At 36.5% G+C, this 19,916-nt stretch overlaps 1 protein-coding gene across 1 annotated transcript in view; it reads right to left on the reverse strand.

Moving 5' to 3' along the window:
- PDE5A (phosphodiesterase 5A) overlaps nucleotides 1–19,916 on the reverse strand; it is a 45,953-nt gene that overhangs the window by 20,636 nt on the left and 5,401 nt on the right. Inside the window, exons 3-8 of the mRNA XM_026081438.1 lie at nucleotides 12,481–12,552; nucleotides 11,362–11,451; nucleotides 9,974–10,111; nucleotides 8,597–8,664; nucleotides 5,244–5,352; nucleotides 3,412–3,496 (exon numbers count right to left, since the gene is read on the reverse strand). Coding sequence (XP_025937223.1) covers nucleotides 3,412–3,496; nucleotides 5,244–5,352; nucleotides 8,597–8,664; nucleotides 9,974–10,111; nucleotides 11,362–11,451; nucleotides 12,481–12,552 — 562 coding nt within the window. The remainder of the gene's footprint in view (nucleotides 1–3,411; nucleotides 3,497–5,243; nucleotides 5,353–8,596; nucleotides 8,665–9,973; nucleotides 10,112–11,361; nucleotides 11,452–12,480; nucleotides 12,553–19,916) is intronic.

Here is a 19,916-nt window from a genome sequence, read left to right on the forward strand (position 1 = left end):
CTACCAATCCTTGCTTCAGCTAAAGTCCCTGGTACCATTTAAGCAAAGGAGAATTCACATATGTACCTCACCTGAGCTTTCCCTAATGGATGGCAGTTTCTGCTAAGAAATCAGAATGTGAATTAAAGCAACTGCATTGCAAGTATAGAATGCCTTTGGGCAGAACTGCTGTGCGGATGATTGTTATCTTAAATCCAACGTTTTTTTCCCGACTTTCCACATTTTTGAGGAAAAAAGCTAACATTTTCCTGGTCAACTGCAAATAATTATCCCAGTGAAAATCATAGTTTCATTTGCTATAAATTGCTATTACTTATCAATTTGTACACTGTATGTATTTTACGAAGAACATTTTGCAGTAGAAATAGTAATCTATTAAATATATATTTAACCCATAAAAATGAAAGGGAAGATAACTATTTAGTATGATGTTTCCAGAATATTATTACTAGTTTTCATGTTTTCTTGTTTCAGCAAGATTTACATAGGTATACATGAACAGAATCTGAATGCTTGCCTTTGGTACTTACAGCTTGCCATCATAAGGTCAGGGAGGCCAGATTTACTCTCTGCTTATGGATAAGGAATTATAACAAATACTTTTTTACATCAGTACCAACAGCGAACATAATCAGCAGCTACTATAAGGTCTTGTCAGGGCTAATGATTTTTTACATGAAAGTATTTCTACCATTTTAGCACTCTACATTTGTTGACTAAAATAGCCCTTCAAGTGTTTCATTAAAGGAAAAAAAGTCTGTGAGGGATCACGTTTGTGTCTTCCCTGTTAACAGAATGTAGAAGTCTTAGGGGAAAAATGCTGCACACATGAAAACTGTGTTTTCAGAAGAATATTGGCCTTGTATGTACAAGCTTTAATGTGAAAATATAAGAACACTACCCTGTTTCCAGGGTAGTTCCAGGGAAGTTCTGGGGGGGTTGGGAACTTATTTTAATATCAGATTCTGCTTGAAAGAGATCAACTGTAGCTGTAAACTGTTGGGGCAGGGACTGAGATATCTGAGTATTGCAAACAGGATTCTCAGCTTCAATGGACTGAGACTACTAGATAATTCAATGATAGTAAAAATACATAATTTTAGGGAAAAAGAATTCACTGAGAACAAGATTAACTTTTTCCTGGGAAAAAGAAGCTGACTTATTAAACTCTATAGGGCAGTTTCATGAAACTCACTTTCAGATCTCTGTTTAGTCCTATTTATGAAATTACAATTATTTCCATAGCAACTGTGGCGTAATAAACACAAGATTTAAGATTCAGCAGAATAAGGCACAAGAGCAAATGAATTCTTAAAAGACACAGCTTTTGGGTGTATGTAAATTTCTCTTAAAAATGAAGATAACTAGAGTAAATATACTATGTAATATATAAGAAAAATACTCTTTAATTGAAACATTTTTCAAAAGCTTCCCCAAACCATCAAGGGGTCCATAGCTCAGAATTAAAGAATCCCAAAATTCTTTTATTGGGACACACTTACAAAACCACAGAAAGATTCTATAAAGTTTTCACCAAATACCTGAAAAATGCTCAAGTCAGGAGAATAAAAAAGTTTTTTTCATCTCTCTTGCCACTAAAATTTGCTTGGTTGTGTTGTGGACAGCTTCTCCCCCCACCATCTGCTCCACCTCCACTCCCCAAATTCTGGTCTCAGGAATACTAATTTTAAAAATAAAAAAGGAGACCTATAATTTTCTTGAATAGTATACAGTACACTAAAGGAACTTCTAGGTATTGCCCCAAGACAACTTCTTGCCCTATTAAAGATCTGAACATTAGGTGGGCTATGGAACCTTAAGAGATTTCAAAGAGTATTTCCCAATGAGAATTACTCAGATTTGAAAAGCCCACATAAATGGATAGCCTAACTGAAATGTTCGGTTTGAACTTCCACAGCATATGATACCCCTATAAGAGATCAGATGCAACTGTTTTATCAGTAGCTAACAACATAATGAAATATCTCTAGCTAAAGCTCCAACAGTTCAATCTTCATCTTGGTCTTCTGGGTCTGGTAGAATATTTAAAGGAAAGTAATAAAAGATCTCATTGAAGAAGCCTGGTATCAAAGGAAACTTCACAGAACTACATTAGGTAGCAATGTCTGTCTGCTTTGGGCGTTGAAAAAAAATCTGTCTTCATGGAAAAGGGGCCTCATATTTACTACAGACATTGATTAGGCAGTATTGCCATATTTCTCAAGGTTAATTACTTGAAGACTTGTAAAAAATGCATCCTTGGAACTCTGAAACATTTCCTTGCCAAATTTCATAAAGAGGAGGATATTGAACTCAAGCTCCTATCTGGAAATCAGTACATTATATGTTCTATTTGCTTGTGGAACTTACTGATGCCAGGAAACCAGACTTTAAATTCTATTCCTCTTAGGACAGGGAAGTCCTGGTAATTTTCAAAACTATCATCATCCCATTGTCTAAGGTGAATCTGAAACCCAGCAGAAGTCTTACAACTCATTAAGCTTATTCCCTGAAGTGTTGTTAGGACCAGATCCTCAAAACTCTTTAGGTGTATGCTTATCTTTGAGGATCCAGACCACAGCCACCTAAATATTTTTAGGGAATTAAAGAGAACTAGGCTTCCAAGTCTCCATAAGGCTCTAGGCCTTTGTGGACCTAAGTGATGTCAAATTACTTCTGAAATTTTTACCCCAGGAATCCAGTGGTAGTATAGCCACTCTTTAATGTAGAAGAAAAACAGTCCTAGAAAGAGCAGAAGAGACACTGTAGAAGGTATTTACACTGGGTAACTTTAGGGACCTAATCTAGTGTCTTAAAACAGGATTGTAGGCTCCCCATATAATCCACAGATAGAAGCAGGCACCTCCAAAGGACAATTCACAGCACCAGAAGGGAACATCACTTAGTCTTCTAATGTATGTGTGTTTTTGCAGCCAAGTCTCATTTGAGGAAAGTGGCAACGTCCGTGCAGTTCAGCTTGCCTTCCCCAGTGCAAGACTTCCAGGCTGCCACCACTGTTCCCTTAAAGCGCAGCACTACAGACAGCTCAGGCCTGGAGAGCTTATTTACTGGCATACATTTTTTCTGTCTTTTACTGCCTTTTAAAAGACCTGCACAAACAAGAGTGAGATCTGACCCTCTGAACAGGAAACAATGAAAATAATTTTACTTACAGAACATTATCAAATGCAAAGAAGCTACAAAAACAGAGAAATATCACAGGGGTGTTGTAGACGGTAATATGGTAGGGAAGCAATTTACAATCAAGGTTGCAGTGGTCTTAGTTGAAAGCACGATAATTAAGGATCTTTTCCCATGCTTTTAGATTCCATGTTGCCAAGGTTTTACTATGGAGCATGTAGCATGCTATGTCTATGAAATGTACAAATGTTTTTTTGTAAAGTTACCCACCTATCACCTTATTCTTTTTCCCGTTTTTGATTGGTGTACACAGCAAACTCTTTATGTTTTGGCTTACATTTTCTGCATTGTCATTCTGTTAAACAAACAAAAAAATATAGTTACAATTTTACAGACAAGTTTAGTTCAAGTGCCTAAAGTGAAAAAACTGCAGAGCTGAGATCTAAAACTGTTCTTGGTTTACACACTCTTTTTTTAAAGCAACCATGTTTTCAGAGAGTTTGCACATCTTTGGCTGGTCAGTATAATAAACATTGTATTTGATACAAGCTTTGATGAATAATAATACAGATGATCATAATCATTCAGTAGGAGTTTACAGTGATTTGTGTCCATGTGCTAATTTGATAATAGATTCTTTCATTAGAAGGTAGCACTTCCATGAAAATGACAGTTGTGCACACTTGCAGTATGCCACTGTAAGGAACAGATGTCATAAAAGAAGAGTAGCTACCTGGCATTATGCTAATCATGTATTTAATGATACTAAAATTTTCAGCAGCCCTTTTGGTTTGTTTGAGATTCCTTGATTAAAGAGATCCTTAATCCACCATGGCCATGAAATATGCCTTAGTGGAGACCAAAGTTATGATCCAAAGCATGACTAGTTTTCTAAAAAGGTCAACATTTCTGCAGTCTTTTCTTTGCTGTCAGTTTATCTCAACGCATGACTGCGTTGACAAAGCAAAAGGGTCTTGTTTGGAATGACTCTCAAGATATTTCTTCTATTTCAGAATGTCTTCAAATAGTCATCTATTTCTTTATTGATGTAATACAGTACATCCATCTGATTCTGTTTGTTCTTTCACTCTTGCAATTAAGATAGCTTTGGGCTTCATACTGTAAAGTGCTGAGTTCTCAGTTCCTGTGTTGCTCAGTCCTTCATAGAATCTCACTCCAGAACAGCAGTGAAACCTTGCACAGAGAAAAAGGGAAGCAACACAGCTCACCGGTGTGAGCCTGCCCCTCCTTTCCACTTACTGAAACAATCACACTGAACATCATACTTCCTGACCTTCCCGTTGTGCAACTCAGAATAAAGAGTTTCGTAAAAACTTATCTATCTGCTCCCATAATACCTCCTCCTTCCTCTTATTACCCTCTACCTGAGCCCCTCCAGCTAAGAGGCTTAAATATAATGAGAAGAGCAGATATTTTTCTAGTTTCTGCATTGAGAGAAAAATAGTTACAAGTTTGTTTTTTGTTGACAATGACTTTAAAAGGCATCATGACTTTAGTCTGAATCTTGCCAAGTGACCTTCCCTCCTAACTCTCCCGTATCTGTCCGTGTGCTCACTCGCACACCATACCAAAAGCTGACACCACTTGATGAAGCGTGAAGCATAAGCTGCCAAAGAAATGTGAAGTTGTTCCTTCTTCAAAACAGCAAAGAGTCTGCATCCATAACATTAATCTTTGCCAGAACAAGACGGAAAGGATGGAATGAACAGGAAGGAACTTCTGAGACCTTCCCAACAACCACAATAAACTACAGAGGGTTACTTTGAAAACCTCCAGCTGCTCTTCACTCAGATGCTTTCCTTAGAACATACTGCTACCTCTCAACCTTGTAGCGTGTATTTATTGACAAACAAATGTTAGGCTTTTTTAATAAAGGCTGTAGGGAGAAAACCCTCTCCTGGTCACCTTGCTCACTCTGAGTATCGTATCATTTGCACAGTGATAATGAACTTCATTGAAAAAACTCTGCCTTCCAATTAACACAACAGGAATAATGAGGGGAAAGCAAAAAAGATTGGAGAGAAAAAAACGGAAAAATGTTTTCCATTTCTGAATTTCAAACCTAAGTGTATTTTACTTACTGTCCAGGGAAATCTTCTATCTTTGCAGACATCTGGGATGTTGAGGGGCTCCATTGTATTCTTGACATATTCAGCATACATATAATTGATTTTGTTTGTATCATAGTCCCTGAAAGGTAGAACATTCCTATTACATGCATCATATGACAATGGTTCATATCATTATGCAAAGTAGGTAATTGTAAAAAATTTTCCTGTATAAAGCCAAGAAAGATATAATCAATATCTATATAATGGCGCTGATTTCAAATCCTGTCTCTTAATCCAGCTGCCATCAGCATTCCATCACAAAACTGCTACGTCATTTATATGCCACACCATTTCTTTAACTTTCTAAAATGTTAAAGAAGTCAGAAACACCAAACTTAAGAAACAAACAAATCAGTAGAGCTTATGTAGATGAAGGATAATGAATGAACAAAAGGGTACATAGTGAAATAAACAGAACCTTTTAAAAATAATATTCCTTCACAAATCTGGCACACTTGAAAAATCACTACCGGGTAAAATTCACTGAATGTAGCTGGTAACATTGTGAATTTTCTGATTCTAAGTTCATTTCAAATGTGTTCTCAAAGCAAATTTACAATCAATTGCATGGGGATCGTATTATTGAAATAGAATTTCTGATTTTTCAAATCAGGACATAAAAAATCATTACAAAATCAATCATTTCTCTCCTAATTTTATAGCCATGATTTATTTAATTAAGGCATTTCAATTCTATTGACCTCTTTGCCTGTTTTGGAGGAGGGCACATGTCTCAACATGTGCTTATTCCCATCAAGTCTCTGCAGTTTCCCTCTGATACTGGATTTGACTTTAGTTATCCTTCTGCTGTAAGTGCATATCCAGGGGATGTTCGCAGTACTGGGGGAAGGGAATTGTTCTTTCTTTATTTAACTCGGTTATACATGGCGACACCCCACAATTCTGAAAACCCATCTGATTTGGGGTTTGATTCAGGGTCCTTGATTATATAATCAGCCAAAAATTTTATCTTGTAAGTAATACTTCCCATCTAATCTGTGTCATTATACTTCTGTCTCCCCAAACCCGTGACCTTAGAACATAGCAGAAGTTTAACTCCAATGGCTGAATCACAGTACAGTCCTTAGTATATGGCAGCATGTAACTGTGTTCTCTGTGCTGAACAAGATTCAGATACTCAATTAAGTCTCCAGCATTCCCTCCCTATCAGTTATGAGAAATAATTTATTAATGGCCCATGCAAGCAGTAAATTAGATTTGGAGTGCATTAACTAGTAAGCCTGAAAGGAATAATGAATAGAAAGGGTAAATTCTGTCACTTTTCCATTCCCATAGTATAGAGGAGGAAGTAAACAGGAAATTTCCCTTTACCCTGTGATTTTACTATCCTTTTATACCTCTGTACTTTCTGATTGTCTAAGATCATAATAGAGCTCAACAGTTTTTACTTGCTTATGCCACACTCCTTGGACTTAATTTTCAAATATGTGTGGTTAAATTTCCCATAAGAAACGTTCACTGCAAAAAAGGTCCAATGGATACAAAAATCTCCATTTTCTTTCTGGACACTACACATGCAGTAGTGCATTTTATATGCAACTATGTCTCACTCTTTCGACATTATTTGAAACAACAGCTTTTAATGACAGAAAAAGGTAATGGAGACATTCATTTTCAAAATTTAAATACAGAGGTTCAGACTAAATATGGAAACTATTTAATTTGAGTATTTGAATCCAACTATTTCTAACTCTTTCCCTTCCTCCCAGTTGAAATTCTTGATGGCTTCTTGAAGACAACTGAAAGTTAGAACTTCAGGACTTTATTCTTGAATCAGTCAGTCATGTTCTTTGACTCAGTTTCCCTATCTATAAAATGAGAATAATGCTTATCCTTCATTATAACGTACTTTACAAAATTTTGATAAAAGTCATAAATAGAAAGTATTAATACCCTGATTAATATCTACTAAAGTGGATGTGTCTACTTTACAATAGACAGCAGTCTACACAGATTTCTTAGAGATCAATTCTAGACAAGCCCACAAAATAAATTTTTACTTTTCACTTTTTATACATCTCCATAGCTTAGTCTGAAATGCAACTACTATTTTATTGTTAGATCTTCTCCAAGCTGTGATCTTAAAGATAATTAGGCAAATATGTAATTTCAGATATATGACAAGCCACTAATTTGTTCAGTATTCAATATTTGTTCAGTCTATATTGATACCAGTGTTTCAGATCTTTTCAAGTTCAGATCTGTATTTTATAAGCTCTTTATAGCAAGGATGTTTATTTGTGCATTTGCACAATACCTAATGCAAAGGGGCTGACCACTTGTCTGGAGGTTTTGAGTACTGGTTTACTGCATTATTATTTTTATTAACAACAGCAAGAGTAAAATAACATGCTAAATGAGAAGGCTGTTATTCAAAGCATATAACCAGAGCTCAAAATTCACCCAGGAGTCTTAGATTATAAATTATTATGAACAAATGCTAATACAGCAGTAAGAAAACACGGAAGTCTTAAACCCAAAATAATTTTCTGTATCTTAAATTTAGCCCCAAGATTTATTTTGCTATACCAGATTATTTTTATCATCTAAAACCTTGCTCAAGAATCTGCCTGGAAGTCCATTCTATCTAAATATCACACTGGTAATGTTTTTGTAAGGGCTCTAAAACTGATGCTTGACATTAGGTATGTGAAATAAAGGGAGTACCTAATCATATAGGGTTGCTTGGTTAACAAACGGCTTCCCTTCTCACTACTGGAAGCTCTTCCATGACACAGTCAAAGCAGGGCAGTACATGAGCAGTGGAGTGAAAGAGAGGGAGTTTTTCCTCTCTGTTCCAATTTCTTGAAAATAAAGTTACATTACTATGTTGCATTTTCCATTTTGCCTGGTTTGTAGTGAAGGGAGCATCAGGAGTTGCTGGAAGTATGCTGGGTGCTCTTACTTTCTTTCTTCAGGAAAAAAAAAGTGTGTGTTTTTTAAACTGTTTTGTGTTACCACAATCTAATACAGTTAATTAAAAAGAAGAAAAAAAGAGATAATTACATAAGTTAAAATTACAGTATAAAAACCAGAACTACAAAACTAAGATTTTTATAGGTACTGAGACCTGCCAAAGAGAAGAGAATACACCTTATTCTCCTATTCTGCTCTCAGTGTGATCTTTTTAAGGCAATAGAAGTTGTATACGTATATTTCAGGGCAAAACCTGCTCCACAGCAAATAGTAATAATACATGGTACTTGGAAAAAATAATTTTTTTTTCACAAGAAAGGACCTTAAAACCCTAATTTCTTCAACATTCTCCTGTGACGAACCAAAGTTTGAATACATTGTTTTACCTCTTCAGGTTTTCAGCTGAATCTTCTAATTCCTCAGATTCCATGTGAAACACACTAGAAAATGAATCCTGAAATACAAAGAGGATTTTTTCAATATAGGGGTGTGGCTGTAACAAGTTATAGTAGTAGTCATGAAAAAAAAAAAAGCCTGTTGTGATTATCTACACCTAATCTGTAATAAGAGCAAGTATAAAATTATTTAACTGCATTTCACATCTACCATCAATAGATCAGGATCCCACCACAAAAATATCTTAAAATACATCTTTAAATATCATTGAAGTCTCTTGAATCTCTACTTACTGATCATTCACTCTGAGAAGAAATGCCAGCATTTACAAGCTGTGCCAAATTTACCTGTTAGCACAGAACTTCCATATTTTATCATTCATCCAATTCCAGAACAGGAGTGCATAACGTCTGCTTTACTTGGACAGGCTGGGACATCAAAGGCTTTTAAACTTATTGACAGGTCTCTTTGTTGCTTTTCACATAGCTTTTTTTTTTTTTTTTAATATTTGAGAAGCCTAAATATAGAAAGAAATTAGATTCTCTCTGGACTAGAGATTCAAACTACAGACTGGAAACTAGGTTCTGGAGCTTAGCTAACCTGCACAGGCTGCGTGAATACAAAAATTATGTAAATTCCTCTTCTGTATTCTTGTGACGCAGGAGTGTGCACTTGTGTGCTGGAGTGACTCTCCTACACTGAGTGATGTGATGATGGCAGATAAACACAAGTGAAGACAAGGGCTACGTCTGTGCTACAGGACCTGCAAATACTACCTCACTTCCAGATCTTAGTACACCCATACCCATAAAGAGTAGTAAAAGTAAAACTAGGAATGCCGGTACAAGACTGAGGCACACAATATTCTGCTTGTCATTCTGCAGCCTATTTTCAATAGGAAAGAAATGCAGGTGGGCAGATTGGAAAGGAGCTGTGCTTTGCTCCAGTGAGCCAGGATCTTGGGACACTCCATGATCCTGTTTAGGTACCTTGTTTAGATACTCCCTGCGTAGATACGCACAAGAAAGAAAAAATGCAGTCAAGAGTGATTCTGCACAGCAAGTAAAGGCCACATTGTTTTCCTTCCAGCCTTTTCTGTTTTTCCTTCCTACATCAGCAGCCAAGAAAATGAATTACGAAAGAGTTCTACATTCAAGATCTATGCCATAAGAGAACCACAATGCCAACTGGAGGAGTGGGGGGAGCCATGTGGAGAACTTAAAGTCAACACCTAACCTGAGTGATTCTCTAAAAGCAAAGGCAACAGAACATACTCTGGGTGTGAAATGCTACTGAATCAGAATGGAGGAAGCCCATACTGGTCCCAGGAATAAGCACTTCTGTCTTTAAATAAAAAACATACTCACAGTACAATCTTCATCCACTATAAAAATGGTACACCTCTGCACTTGCATGAAGGATATTATAGTGGCAGCTATCTTCTTCAAAATTACTTCCAAAGACTGCTGCTCTTCAAAAATCAGGCTGGCAAGATCAAGAAGCACCTGGAAATAAAAGCCCTTTGTGACAATCTGACTAATTGTGATGTAAGCAATAATTATAATTACTAGTTTCTTTGATTCTTCCCTTCTTCCCTAAATCAAGGAAGCCAACATGTACTCGCGTGGCAAAAATTAAGTTTTGGCTATCATACGAACTGCAAGGTAACACTCATTAATAGCCAGTATGACACCTTTGATGGAAGAAATAGCATAGGTAGCTGTCTGATGTTTCCAGTGAAAGAGACAGAATAGATTTAGGTACTAATAGTTCAGTGAGCTAAGGAATTCATCAAACAAAACCTGTGAAATCCAGACAGCACACAGTAATTTGCCCTTAGCAAACCTAATAGTTTCCAATGGCTCATGTGCGTATTTTGAAAATACCAAAAATGATACTTAAATTACTTAAAACTTTTGAGGACAATTATTATCTGTTGCAATTCTAGGAGATCCTAATGAACAACTTTGGTGAAAATACCATTAAGATGCAGTTTGCCATATTAAAAAGCTGCTGCTGAGGGACTTCTCAGCTGCGATCAAATTATATTCCCTTCTTCCCCACAAGAAGCATGGAATCAATTTGAAAACATTATCCAAATTTCTACCAATTTACTAACACTGATAGTCACTTGGTAACTCAAACCTACCAGAGAATTTTAAAACAACTGCTGCCTAGTTATTTCTCCAAAACCTTTTCATACTGAGTTTGGCAGATATATTCTACCCTTAAAGGCCATATTCTACCCATAAATAACCTATCAGTAATATAGACAGAAGCAAAATACAACTACATTAATCAGTAGGAGATTTAGTTTTGTATCCTATCACTACTGAAAATATTATAAGTGACTTTACAAGTATAGGAGACCAAATGAGCAATCTGTAGAATATGCTGTTCTGTAAAGTTAATACTATCTGAAATTTCTGGAGTACTTAAGCCTCCAGCTGTATAATATATACAATGAGCCACAGGATAACTTCAGGCAATATCTAGTATATTGGGATGGAATTAACTTACTGATACTTTGCTTTACCTTCTTCCCCTTCACAGTCTACTTCTCACAAACTGGAATGTGCCCAGCCACTTCTCAGTGCAGTTAGTTAGTACTTTTATCAGAGATACACAGGATTCAAGCAGAGTAATTAAAAACAGCCAAGGAATAACTACCGTACAAGAAATATCAGGAGCAGGTACTAATTACTGCCTAACTGCCATAATTTCTGTATTCTTGGGACAAACCTGTTGACCATACCTGGTTACGTCTGTTTTCAAGCAAAGATGTCTCATACAACTGAGCGTTGTGAAGAACAATGCCACAAAATGCCAGATAAGCAGCAAAATCCTGAAGACAAACATCAACATCTAGTGAAGATAATGTTTTACAGCACCTTAACTCTATTCAAAGACAAGCTACTGCAATTTTTTCTTGTTTAAGTATTGATTCATATTTTAAATTTATTTTTGGTCATCACACATTCAGGATTTTTCAGTTAGACTTAATGTATTGCTGACATTTCCTCAAGAATCTCTTCTCCCTTTTTAAACTCATGATCTTCATAGTTTATCCTGATAAAAGTATGAGTGGAATAAGAAGCAACGGAGAGGAATCAACTCATTATGCAACAACACAAATTTTACCTAGAAGAACTGAATTTAGACAATCTCTTGGAAATTCAATCTCTTAGTAGAAATAAAATTCTGCTAACATAGCAAAGCCACAAGTTCTTTCCTGTTTGGAATGGGATTAATTCTGATATCCTGCAGATATTCATTAGGTATTCTGTTTTAAAGGGGGAAGTTTTAAAAGGGAAAGGGTAAATACTGATTTGTAGGCAGTTTCTTCAGCCTGAGTCCAGCCTCTCTTGCTGTGCCAGTCCAAATGTGAAGTCTGGCAATGTTTGGAAAGCAACTGCAGTGTGAGAGTTAGGAATTAAGGTGCTTTCTGCACTTTGGTTATTTCATATATGTTTTGTTTATAATTTATCCAAATACTTTTTAAAAATTACTAGGCAAATTTTAATATTCAAAATATGTATTGTTGGGGATGCCAAGAGACTTAAAATCACTTCATAAAAAATGTATATTAAAAGCTATGAAACTGATTTACAGTTCATTTCAGTAGAGTAAGCCTGTGTTTCAGTGATGTATGAGAGATACCATGCTGATCCAGAAATTAAACTGTTTCATATCTGCATTTCTCATGACCTCATAAAGTAGGAAATTTACAATGTTACCAGTAATTTTTATGTTTTCCAGAGGTGTTTAATCTGTGGTAGCTTCTAACTTTCTAAATAGTATGAAAAATAAAAAGAAAGCCACCCCCCTTCCTCTGTAAGAATAGAACAGAGATATTAACGTTCATCTTTTATACCTTTTCATCTTGTTCAGTGAAAGTCCCACCAATTCCAGATTTTTTATTGATAGCTTGAGCCACACCAACAACCTGTGGTATTCAAAATAGAGTAATTAGATAATTTTTAGGAGTCTGTCTCTGGATTCTATTTATAGACATATTTATAGAAGACAATAAATCATCATTACAGGCATATTTTTGTTTGACTTTTGGAAAAGAGAAGATATTTAAACATGTTTTTTCAAATTTATTCATACTTCAAATTGCAAATGAACCTGAAATATCAAAAAAAAAAAAAAAAAAAAGTAAGTCTGGGATGTTCTTGAGAAGAGGGATTGATTTCATCTAAAATTTATTCTACAGTCTAGAACAATCATCTCCCAGAAGGGCAGCAACGGTTTATGCTTCTGCAATCATAAGCCAGACAATGCAACAGCTCTTGCTAATGTCCCCTGCTTTGGGGTGTACAAAATGCCCTTCCTGCTAGGTCTGACAAAGTTTCCATAACACAGCCTGCTTACGGGAGCTCAGCACAGGGTCCAGAGTTGGGCTCTAGCAATCTTTCTGTATTGTGTGAAACCAATTGCATATGATTTTTCAGCAGGATGGAAATTCTATACACAGGTTCTGTTCTGACAGACTCAAGTTTATTACTCAAACTAAGGATTTTTTTAAAGGTAGGCTTTTACTAAAACCACAGTAATCCAACACTGAGAAGAGATATTTTATTATGCTTCAGCTGACCTCTTGCCATGGTATGCCGACATCTCACTATTTTTAATTATTTTACCTTCAGGAAGGAATTCAGGAGGCAGGAAAGAAGCATGCAGGTAAAAAAGTTAAAGGGTAAAAAAATGGTTCACAGGTCCTGCAGGATACCTGTGATGGGTCTAAGAAGCAAACTCATATGCTCTGATCAACATTAGTAGCTTTTTCATTAGATGGTTCTTTCGGCACCTGCCACACTGCTGAAATCCTAACTTTCAATGTTAGGCTGGCTATGTATTAAGATGACCAGCCAACTGGCATCATAAAATAAGGCTGCCCACTTAACTAAATCAGTGCACAGATGGTACCAAGGAGTGTTCACCTGAACTAGAAAAAAATCTACTATTATTTTTGAAATAATTATAAAGACATCAACAACTCCATTTACTATTACAATGACTTTCTCTGTTGGATGGTCTCCTTTTGCATTTGAGGGGAAGAAAATAGAATCAAACATTAATGCAAGCCAGATTACACACTGAGTCTTATTCTTACAAAGTTCTGACTAAATTATGTTAAATCCCTAGCTGATGCTTTTTAGTATGAAAATAATCTGTGATAAACCATGATGTCCAGTTTCTAGACATAATTTTATGAATTGTGAGATTAAAACAGGATGTCTTACAAAGCAGAAAACAATCCTGGAAGGACAGTCAATTAAAGTCCAAACTTCTGGTGTTTTTGTAACTTCATACACAGAGGATAGTTAGCCAGTAAATGTGATTTCTTGATACAGGATGTTGGTTTAGATTTAAAAGAAATGTAAAATGAATGTGAGAGAACAACACAGCTGTTTAAGCACGATGTTTTTGTTACTGCCAATCTGTGGAGTTCAATTCTGCATGCTGGTGAGAGCTCCCAGGAAACCATCTGCCTCGCAAACAGCAAAAACCCCTTGCTAGATAAAAGTGGCATTGAAATCTTTGCTTAGTACTGATTCCAGTGTAATTCTGAAGTTTGGGGAGAAAGGAAATTGGATGGTTGCTTTGGACTTTCTCCATCCTCTTGTGACTAGTTTTAAGACTTGCATTTTATATACACAACACATTTTTTGGGGGGGAGTGAGGGGAAACTTGGATCTGTTTCAGAGCCCAAGGAAAACAAGAGAATTTAAAGAGACCTTCACAGGAGCCACTGTGAAGATAGAGAACATATCTTAAAAAAAATTCATTCACTGGGATAGTATTTCTCTAGATCTCCACTGCAGTTATTCAAGCTATCTGTGTGCTGGCTATGACCATTCCATCCTGTAAACTAGGTTAAACTTCTTCTGGATCCTGCACTTATGCTTATACTTACTGCACTTATCCTTGTGCTTACATTTTTATATTCTTCCAAGTCATAAATTTAACCTTGTAATTTCATAGCATACTAAAATTAGAAGGGATTGAGAAGGAGATAGGGCAAACGGGTTAAATTCAGTTGGGATACTCCTGACTTTCACTATAAATAAGGTGAAAATGAAGGTTTTCAAACTCAAATACTTTGTCATTCCATTAAAAAGCTTATTTATTTTTATTATTATACTATTTATTATTACCAGTTACTCCTGTCTTCTATTTAATCAAATTGTTACTATGATAAATGTTTCTCTCTGTTGGAAAAACATCTCCTAGATTATTGGATTTCAAGGCCCTAGCTTTTGCCTAGTAGAATTCAGTATGTTTCCACTCCTTTTGAGACAACTTTGCAAATTACTAATTTGACTTTAGGCTTAAGAGAATTGGAGAAAGTACAGTTTTCTTGACTTGTCAAGGCAGAAGACCTCTTATAACTGTTAATGAATAATGACAAGTTTCTGTAAGTGACAGCAATAATGGGAGCTATAAAGCAGTGAACTCAACTCCATTTTATGAGTGTGGATGATAAGGGGACCAAAAGGAGATGACCTCCTGAGGAAGGTGCCAAGTGGAGGATGGGGGCTCTGCCTAGCTCCATCCCAGGTGCTGCTACCCACAACTGAAGCTCAGTTTGTGGCATGAGGCTGAGCAGCTCCTTGCAGCGCCTGGGATGGAGTTAGGCAGAGCTGAGAGGGACGGGTAGCAGCAGAGCAGGAGGTAAGGGAAGGAGGCTGGAATCTGAGAGGAGCTGGAGGTCACTCACTGAAACCCTACACTTCATTACAATTAGACCAGTTACATCTATTTAAATGGCTGGGTCTCATCTACTGCTAAGCCAATAAATCCACAGTGTAGTAAGCTCAGAGGCTAGAAATTACTAACCCAGATGAAGACCCCTTAGTTGAGTACAATAATATGAAAGGCTATGTGGTAAGAGGCCCTAAAGTATACATAAAGCTTTCGATTCTTTTCAGAATTTTTGGCACGTTTGCAACAAACCATTGATAAAGCTGCAAGGAGCTTGCATCGTTTGAGACTCAAGTAGGGTAATACCAGTGAAAGGTATAAAGAACAGTATTTTTCGTCTTTTTTTTTGGATTAACAATATCAGAAGAAAAACTGTGGTGTGCATGTATAAAATGCCATACTTAACTGTTAATCACTACATTTATAATTGCTAAATTGAAGAAGGGCTTAGAAATAGCTTTATTTTTGTAATGGAAAAGACAATTTACAATCTCTCACATGAGCCTTCCCAAAATATTGGTGTTACAAGTAAGGTCATTGTTTTGCAGCATGAACCACTCGGGCTAAAAAACGTCTATTTGAAATAAAGCTTGACTATCAGGTCCATTCCATACAACCCAGTTCTTCCTACAGTCAAACTCTCGTTAACTTAAGTGAGAAGTATTTCTTATCCAGTGAACATTCTTACTGTAATAACAACGTACAATTTGGCTCATATGCTTTGGCAGTAGACTTCAAATAGTAAGCAAATTCATTAAGCAGTTTATATGCTTTTATGTTAACCTACGTGTGCAGAGACTAATGGCTAGGCCTTTTCTCATACTGTTGTCTGTCTTCTGTTTTTTGGTTTGTTTTTTTTTAAGCTTTGAACCATTGTGAGCTCAGACAATTTAAATGAGGTCGGAGGCTCTTTAAGGCTTCCAAAAGGTGAGCACTTTCGTCTTGTGTAAACACTTCCCCTCCATGAGAGGAAAGCTTGTGGCGATTAAAAAAGCTATGAGGAAACAGTAAAAAGGCCATATTAATACAGCAAAGAGACTATTTAGCTTCCCTTCATTAGCACTGCCGCTTTCTGACATTAACAAAGGTGTGCATACCAAGGGAAATGATCATTTTTGAATCCAATAAAAGGCTTTAACGGAAGGGGGAGGGAGGAATGAGAATTAAACTATTGAAAATCCATTGTTTTCCTGACGATGGTAAGACTTTTATGCAGATGACAACCCTTTTTTCTTTGGTTCAGTGACATGCTAAGCTTTTAAAGACATCTAAGTGCTATGTGTTATTTCTTCATATAAAATTAACTGTTTTGGAAATTACACTGGTCCAAATTCTGACCTCATTTATATCAGTGCTAATTCCAGTGAACTTCACTAAATTCTGCATAATCTGGTATAGAGACAGTAATGAGAAAAACCTCAGACGGGTATTATTTAGCCATTGGAGTCTTGCCTGCAACCAGGTAATTAGGGGAAGATGTAGAAAACTCAAGAGGATCTGTTCCTGTTACTGAAGTAATTATGTAACTAGGACAGACATAAATCATAGGGTGGTATTTTAGGTCATGGAGAACGTAGGCCTGCATTTTAGAGAATTCTAAGCACGGTATGAACCCAAATCCTCATTTTTAGAACTTAACATAAACAAATCTGAAATCACAATAGGCCTCATCTGCAGCTGAGAAGTTTTGTTTGCACAGCAGAAAATTTGAATCAAGGGCGACCGTAACTCCTGTGAGCTCAGCAGTACAGGAAACTTTCTTGGATAGCAGGTGCATTAAAAGTGTGAAATCTTTGTGGCAACAAAGATGATGCATTTACATATCTGAGATAAAGCAGATTCTCTGTAAACCTTGAAGAACGCTGTAAAAAGTGACAGTCCACCCAAACACTTACTAATGAAAGCACTGCTGCAGTCTAATAAAAGTTTGTCTTTTTTTTTTTTCTTTTAAGAACTGTAGTCACTTAGGCACAATATTTTGCCTTTCCTTAATTCTTTAACAAGCAGGCAATGTGTGAATCTTGTTGAAAGCTGAGTCCTATAGCCATAAAGCAAAAATACTTATGTTTTGATTTCTTGTCACTCTCTTAATATGCCTACAGAATTATCCTACATATCTCTTGGTCACCTAAGGCAAAACTAGTAGGCAAGAAAGGGGTTAAAAATAGCCATGAAAGGGGGTGACAGCTAGAAACAGGTAAGGAAGAATTCAGGACTGAAGGCAACCAAGACTAAGGGAGTGTAAGGACTGACATAATTAGTATCTCCTTATACTAAAATACCTATAAGTTTATGGCCAAATCCCTAAAATAGCCAGTGACCTGCTGTGCTGAATGTTACTCACTCTCTTTTCATGAACCCTACACCCAGTCTTACTCCGTAGGTAGGAGGGAAGATACCACAAGGTTATATATATACCCCAGTTCCGTGCAGCTCCTAACAAGATCCTTTATCCAGATTTGATGTATTGGAAGTGCATAAGGGGTGGGTGGAAAGGGACAAGCTGTAGGTAAAGGACCGTAGTCCTTGGTCCAGCTTCCTTTAAAGTCAGCAGAAAAGTTCTGCTTGAATCAGAAACCAAACACTTTGTCAGTTACCATCCAGTTCACATAAGACAGGCATACCACAAATACGAAAAGCAATTCTGATAATGGAAATTGTTCATTTTCTTATTATCAGTCCCCCAAAAGAGGGTAAAAAGTTATTGAGCCTAGAAACTGAGCCACCATCTATACCTGTTCCACCATGTCAAAACACAGCTCTCCTAGTAGTACTCTCTCTGGCAACACAGGCAATCTGCCAGTGCTGCTAGTTGTTCTGTAACCTTTCTTCTTCAGCTGTATCAGTTATCCCATTTAATAAAGCCTGATCCACATTACAAAGAGAGATTTCTTCTAATTATCAGAGGCCTTTATTTTTACTATTTTCTTGCAATAACTGACTCCTACGTCTAAAAGTAGCAGGTGACCTGCAGTGTTTCCCTATAGATGATGGCTGTGCTCTGACTTTTATCTGGATTGTTTCTTGCTGCATTTTTTGTACGTTAAGATTACAAGCCTAAATCTGTGAAAGCTATTCCAGCTCTACAGGCAGCTAGTGCCCTTTTTTGTTGTTTTTTCCTTTAGACTTCGGAATATGATTTGCTTCCTGAGAAGGTTTTATGAGTCTGTAAAACTAGCACCCAAAGAAAAATGAGACATTAATCCAAAGAATGATCACAGGAAGAGGAAAACTTAACTTTTATCATGTTTTAAAGGTGCAAAAATATCCAAATGAGAGGACAGGCTGAGTGGTTTGAGACTTATTCTGCTCTCCTGCTCTTGTGGAGCCTTGGTTCAGGCTCATAAAATTATCCTATAGGGACAGATCTGTATTTACAGACTTTGATTTTTAATCAATCAACTTTCACATCCTCTTCTAATATTCATGCTGAAACTATACTACACAATTCCTAGCAGTCTAGTTACTACAACACGTCTCAGCATAAGCTGAAAATCCTCCCAAGAAGCAAATTATTTAGTCCATATTGATCTCCATAATCCTGCAGCAAGACTGCTACTGGAACTTAGTTTGTTTAAAATTAGCTTGGCTGTATCTACCCTTTACTGCAGTCGCTTTGATGTGTTAAACAAAGTTTTCACTGGGGGAGAAAAGAACTTACCCAGCTGGCTGACAGTACCATGCCTGGTTAACTTTTATAAAATAAAGTTCAGCAAGATACTTAAAAAAACACTTCTGACTTGTTGGGAAGAGCTTCCCAGTGACACGAGATATGGCAGGTTAAAATCAAAAATAAATGAACCAAACAATTGGAGTGAGCGTTGCCAGAATGAAACATTTAGCTAGCCAATTAGAAGGAAGTTCAATCTTACTTAATTAGGGTCAGTATTTAATAGAGATGAAACGAAAATAGGATTTAATGGAAATTATTTTGTGCAGTCAAAAGAAAAAATATAGACATAACAGAAAATTATGTCATTTCCACAGACATTCTAGGCCAACTATGCTGACTGTACAAATCAGGGACTGTCTTTTCCACAGATACTCTAAATCATTTACTAAAGTAATGATTAGAAAACTAATCTCTGCTGAGATTTGTATCAGTTCTGGATAACTCCTCAAGTTGGTTTAAACTAAGGACATCCATTCACTATTCAGTTCTGTCAGAATTTTTTCATAATGACTGTTTATAAAGGTCTACAAAACCAGATGGAGAAATCCTCAAGGGTGATAATTATTTACAACAGCTTCTGTAGTCCTTTTTTTGGGTCTCTGAATCCAAGACCAAACAAAATCAGAAGAAAATGCCACTGCATTTACTCACTTTATTATAGGAACTCTAGTAGGCAAATCAGTAGCATTTGGAGCTTCTGAAAATTAAAGGCTTAAAGCACACCACATTAAGGAATGAAAAGCTTCTTTTTGAGATGCACAGTGGAGATTAAAATTCTAAACTGCCACAAACTTAGGGCTTCTGCAGCTGGTGTTAAAAATCCTGATTTCTGAAAAAAGAAACTGTAGCACTGAAATGGCTAGCATTAATAGCTACAGCTAAAGCCTGTGACCAGCAAAACCAGTTTCCTCTTGTAAAAGAAATAA

Source organism: Apteryx rowi, unplaced genomic scaffold (genome assembly GCF_003343035.1).
Source record: "Apteryx rowi isolate R43461 unplaced genomic scaffold, aptRow1 scaffold_55, whole genome shotgun sequence".
In the NCBI taxonomy this organism is placed as follows: domain Eukaryota; kingdom Metazoa; phylum Chordata; class Aves; order Apterygiformes; family Apterygidae; genus Apteryx; species Apteryx rowi.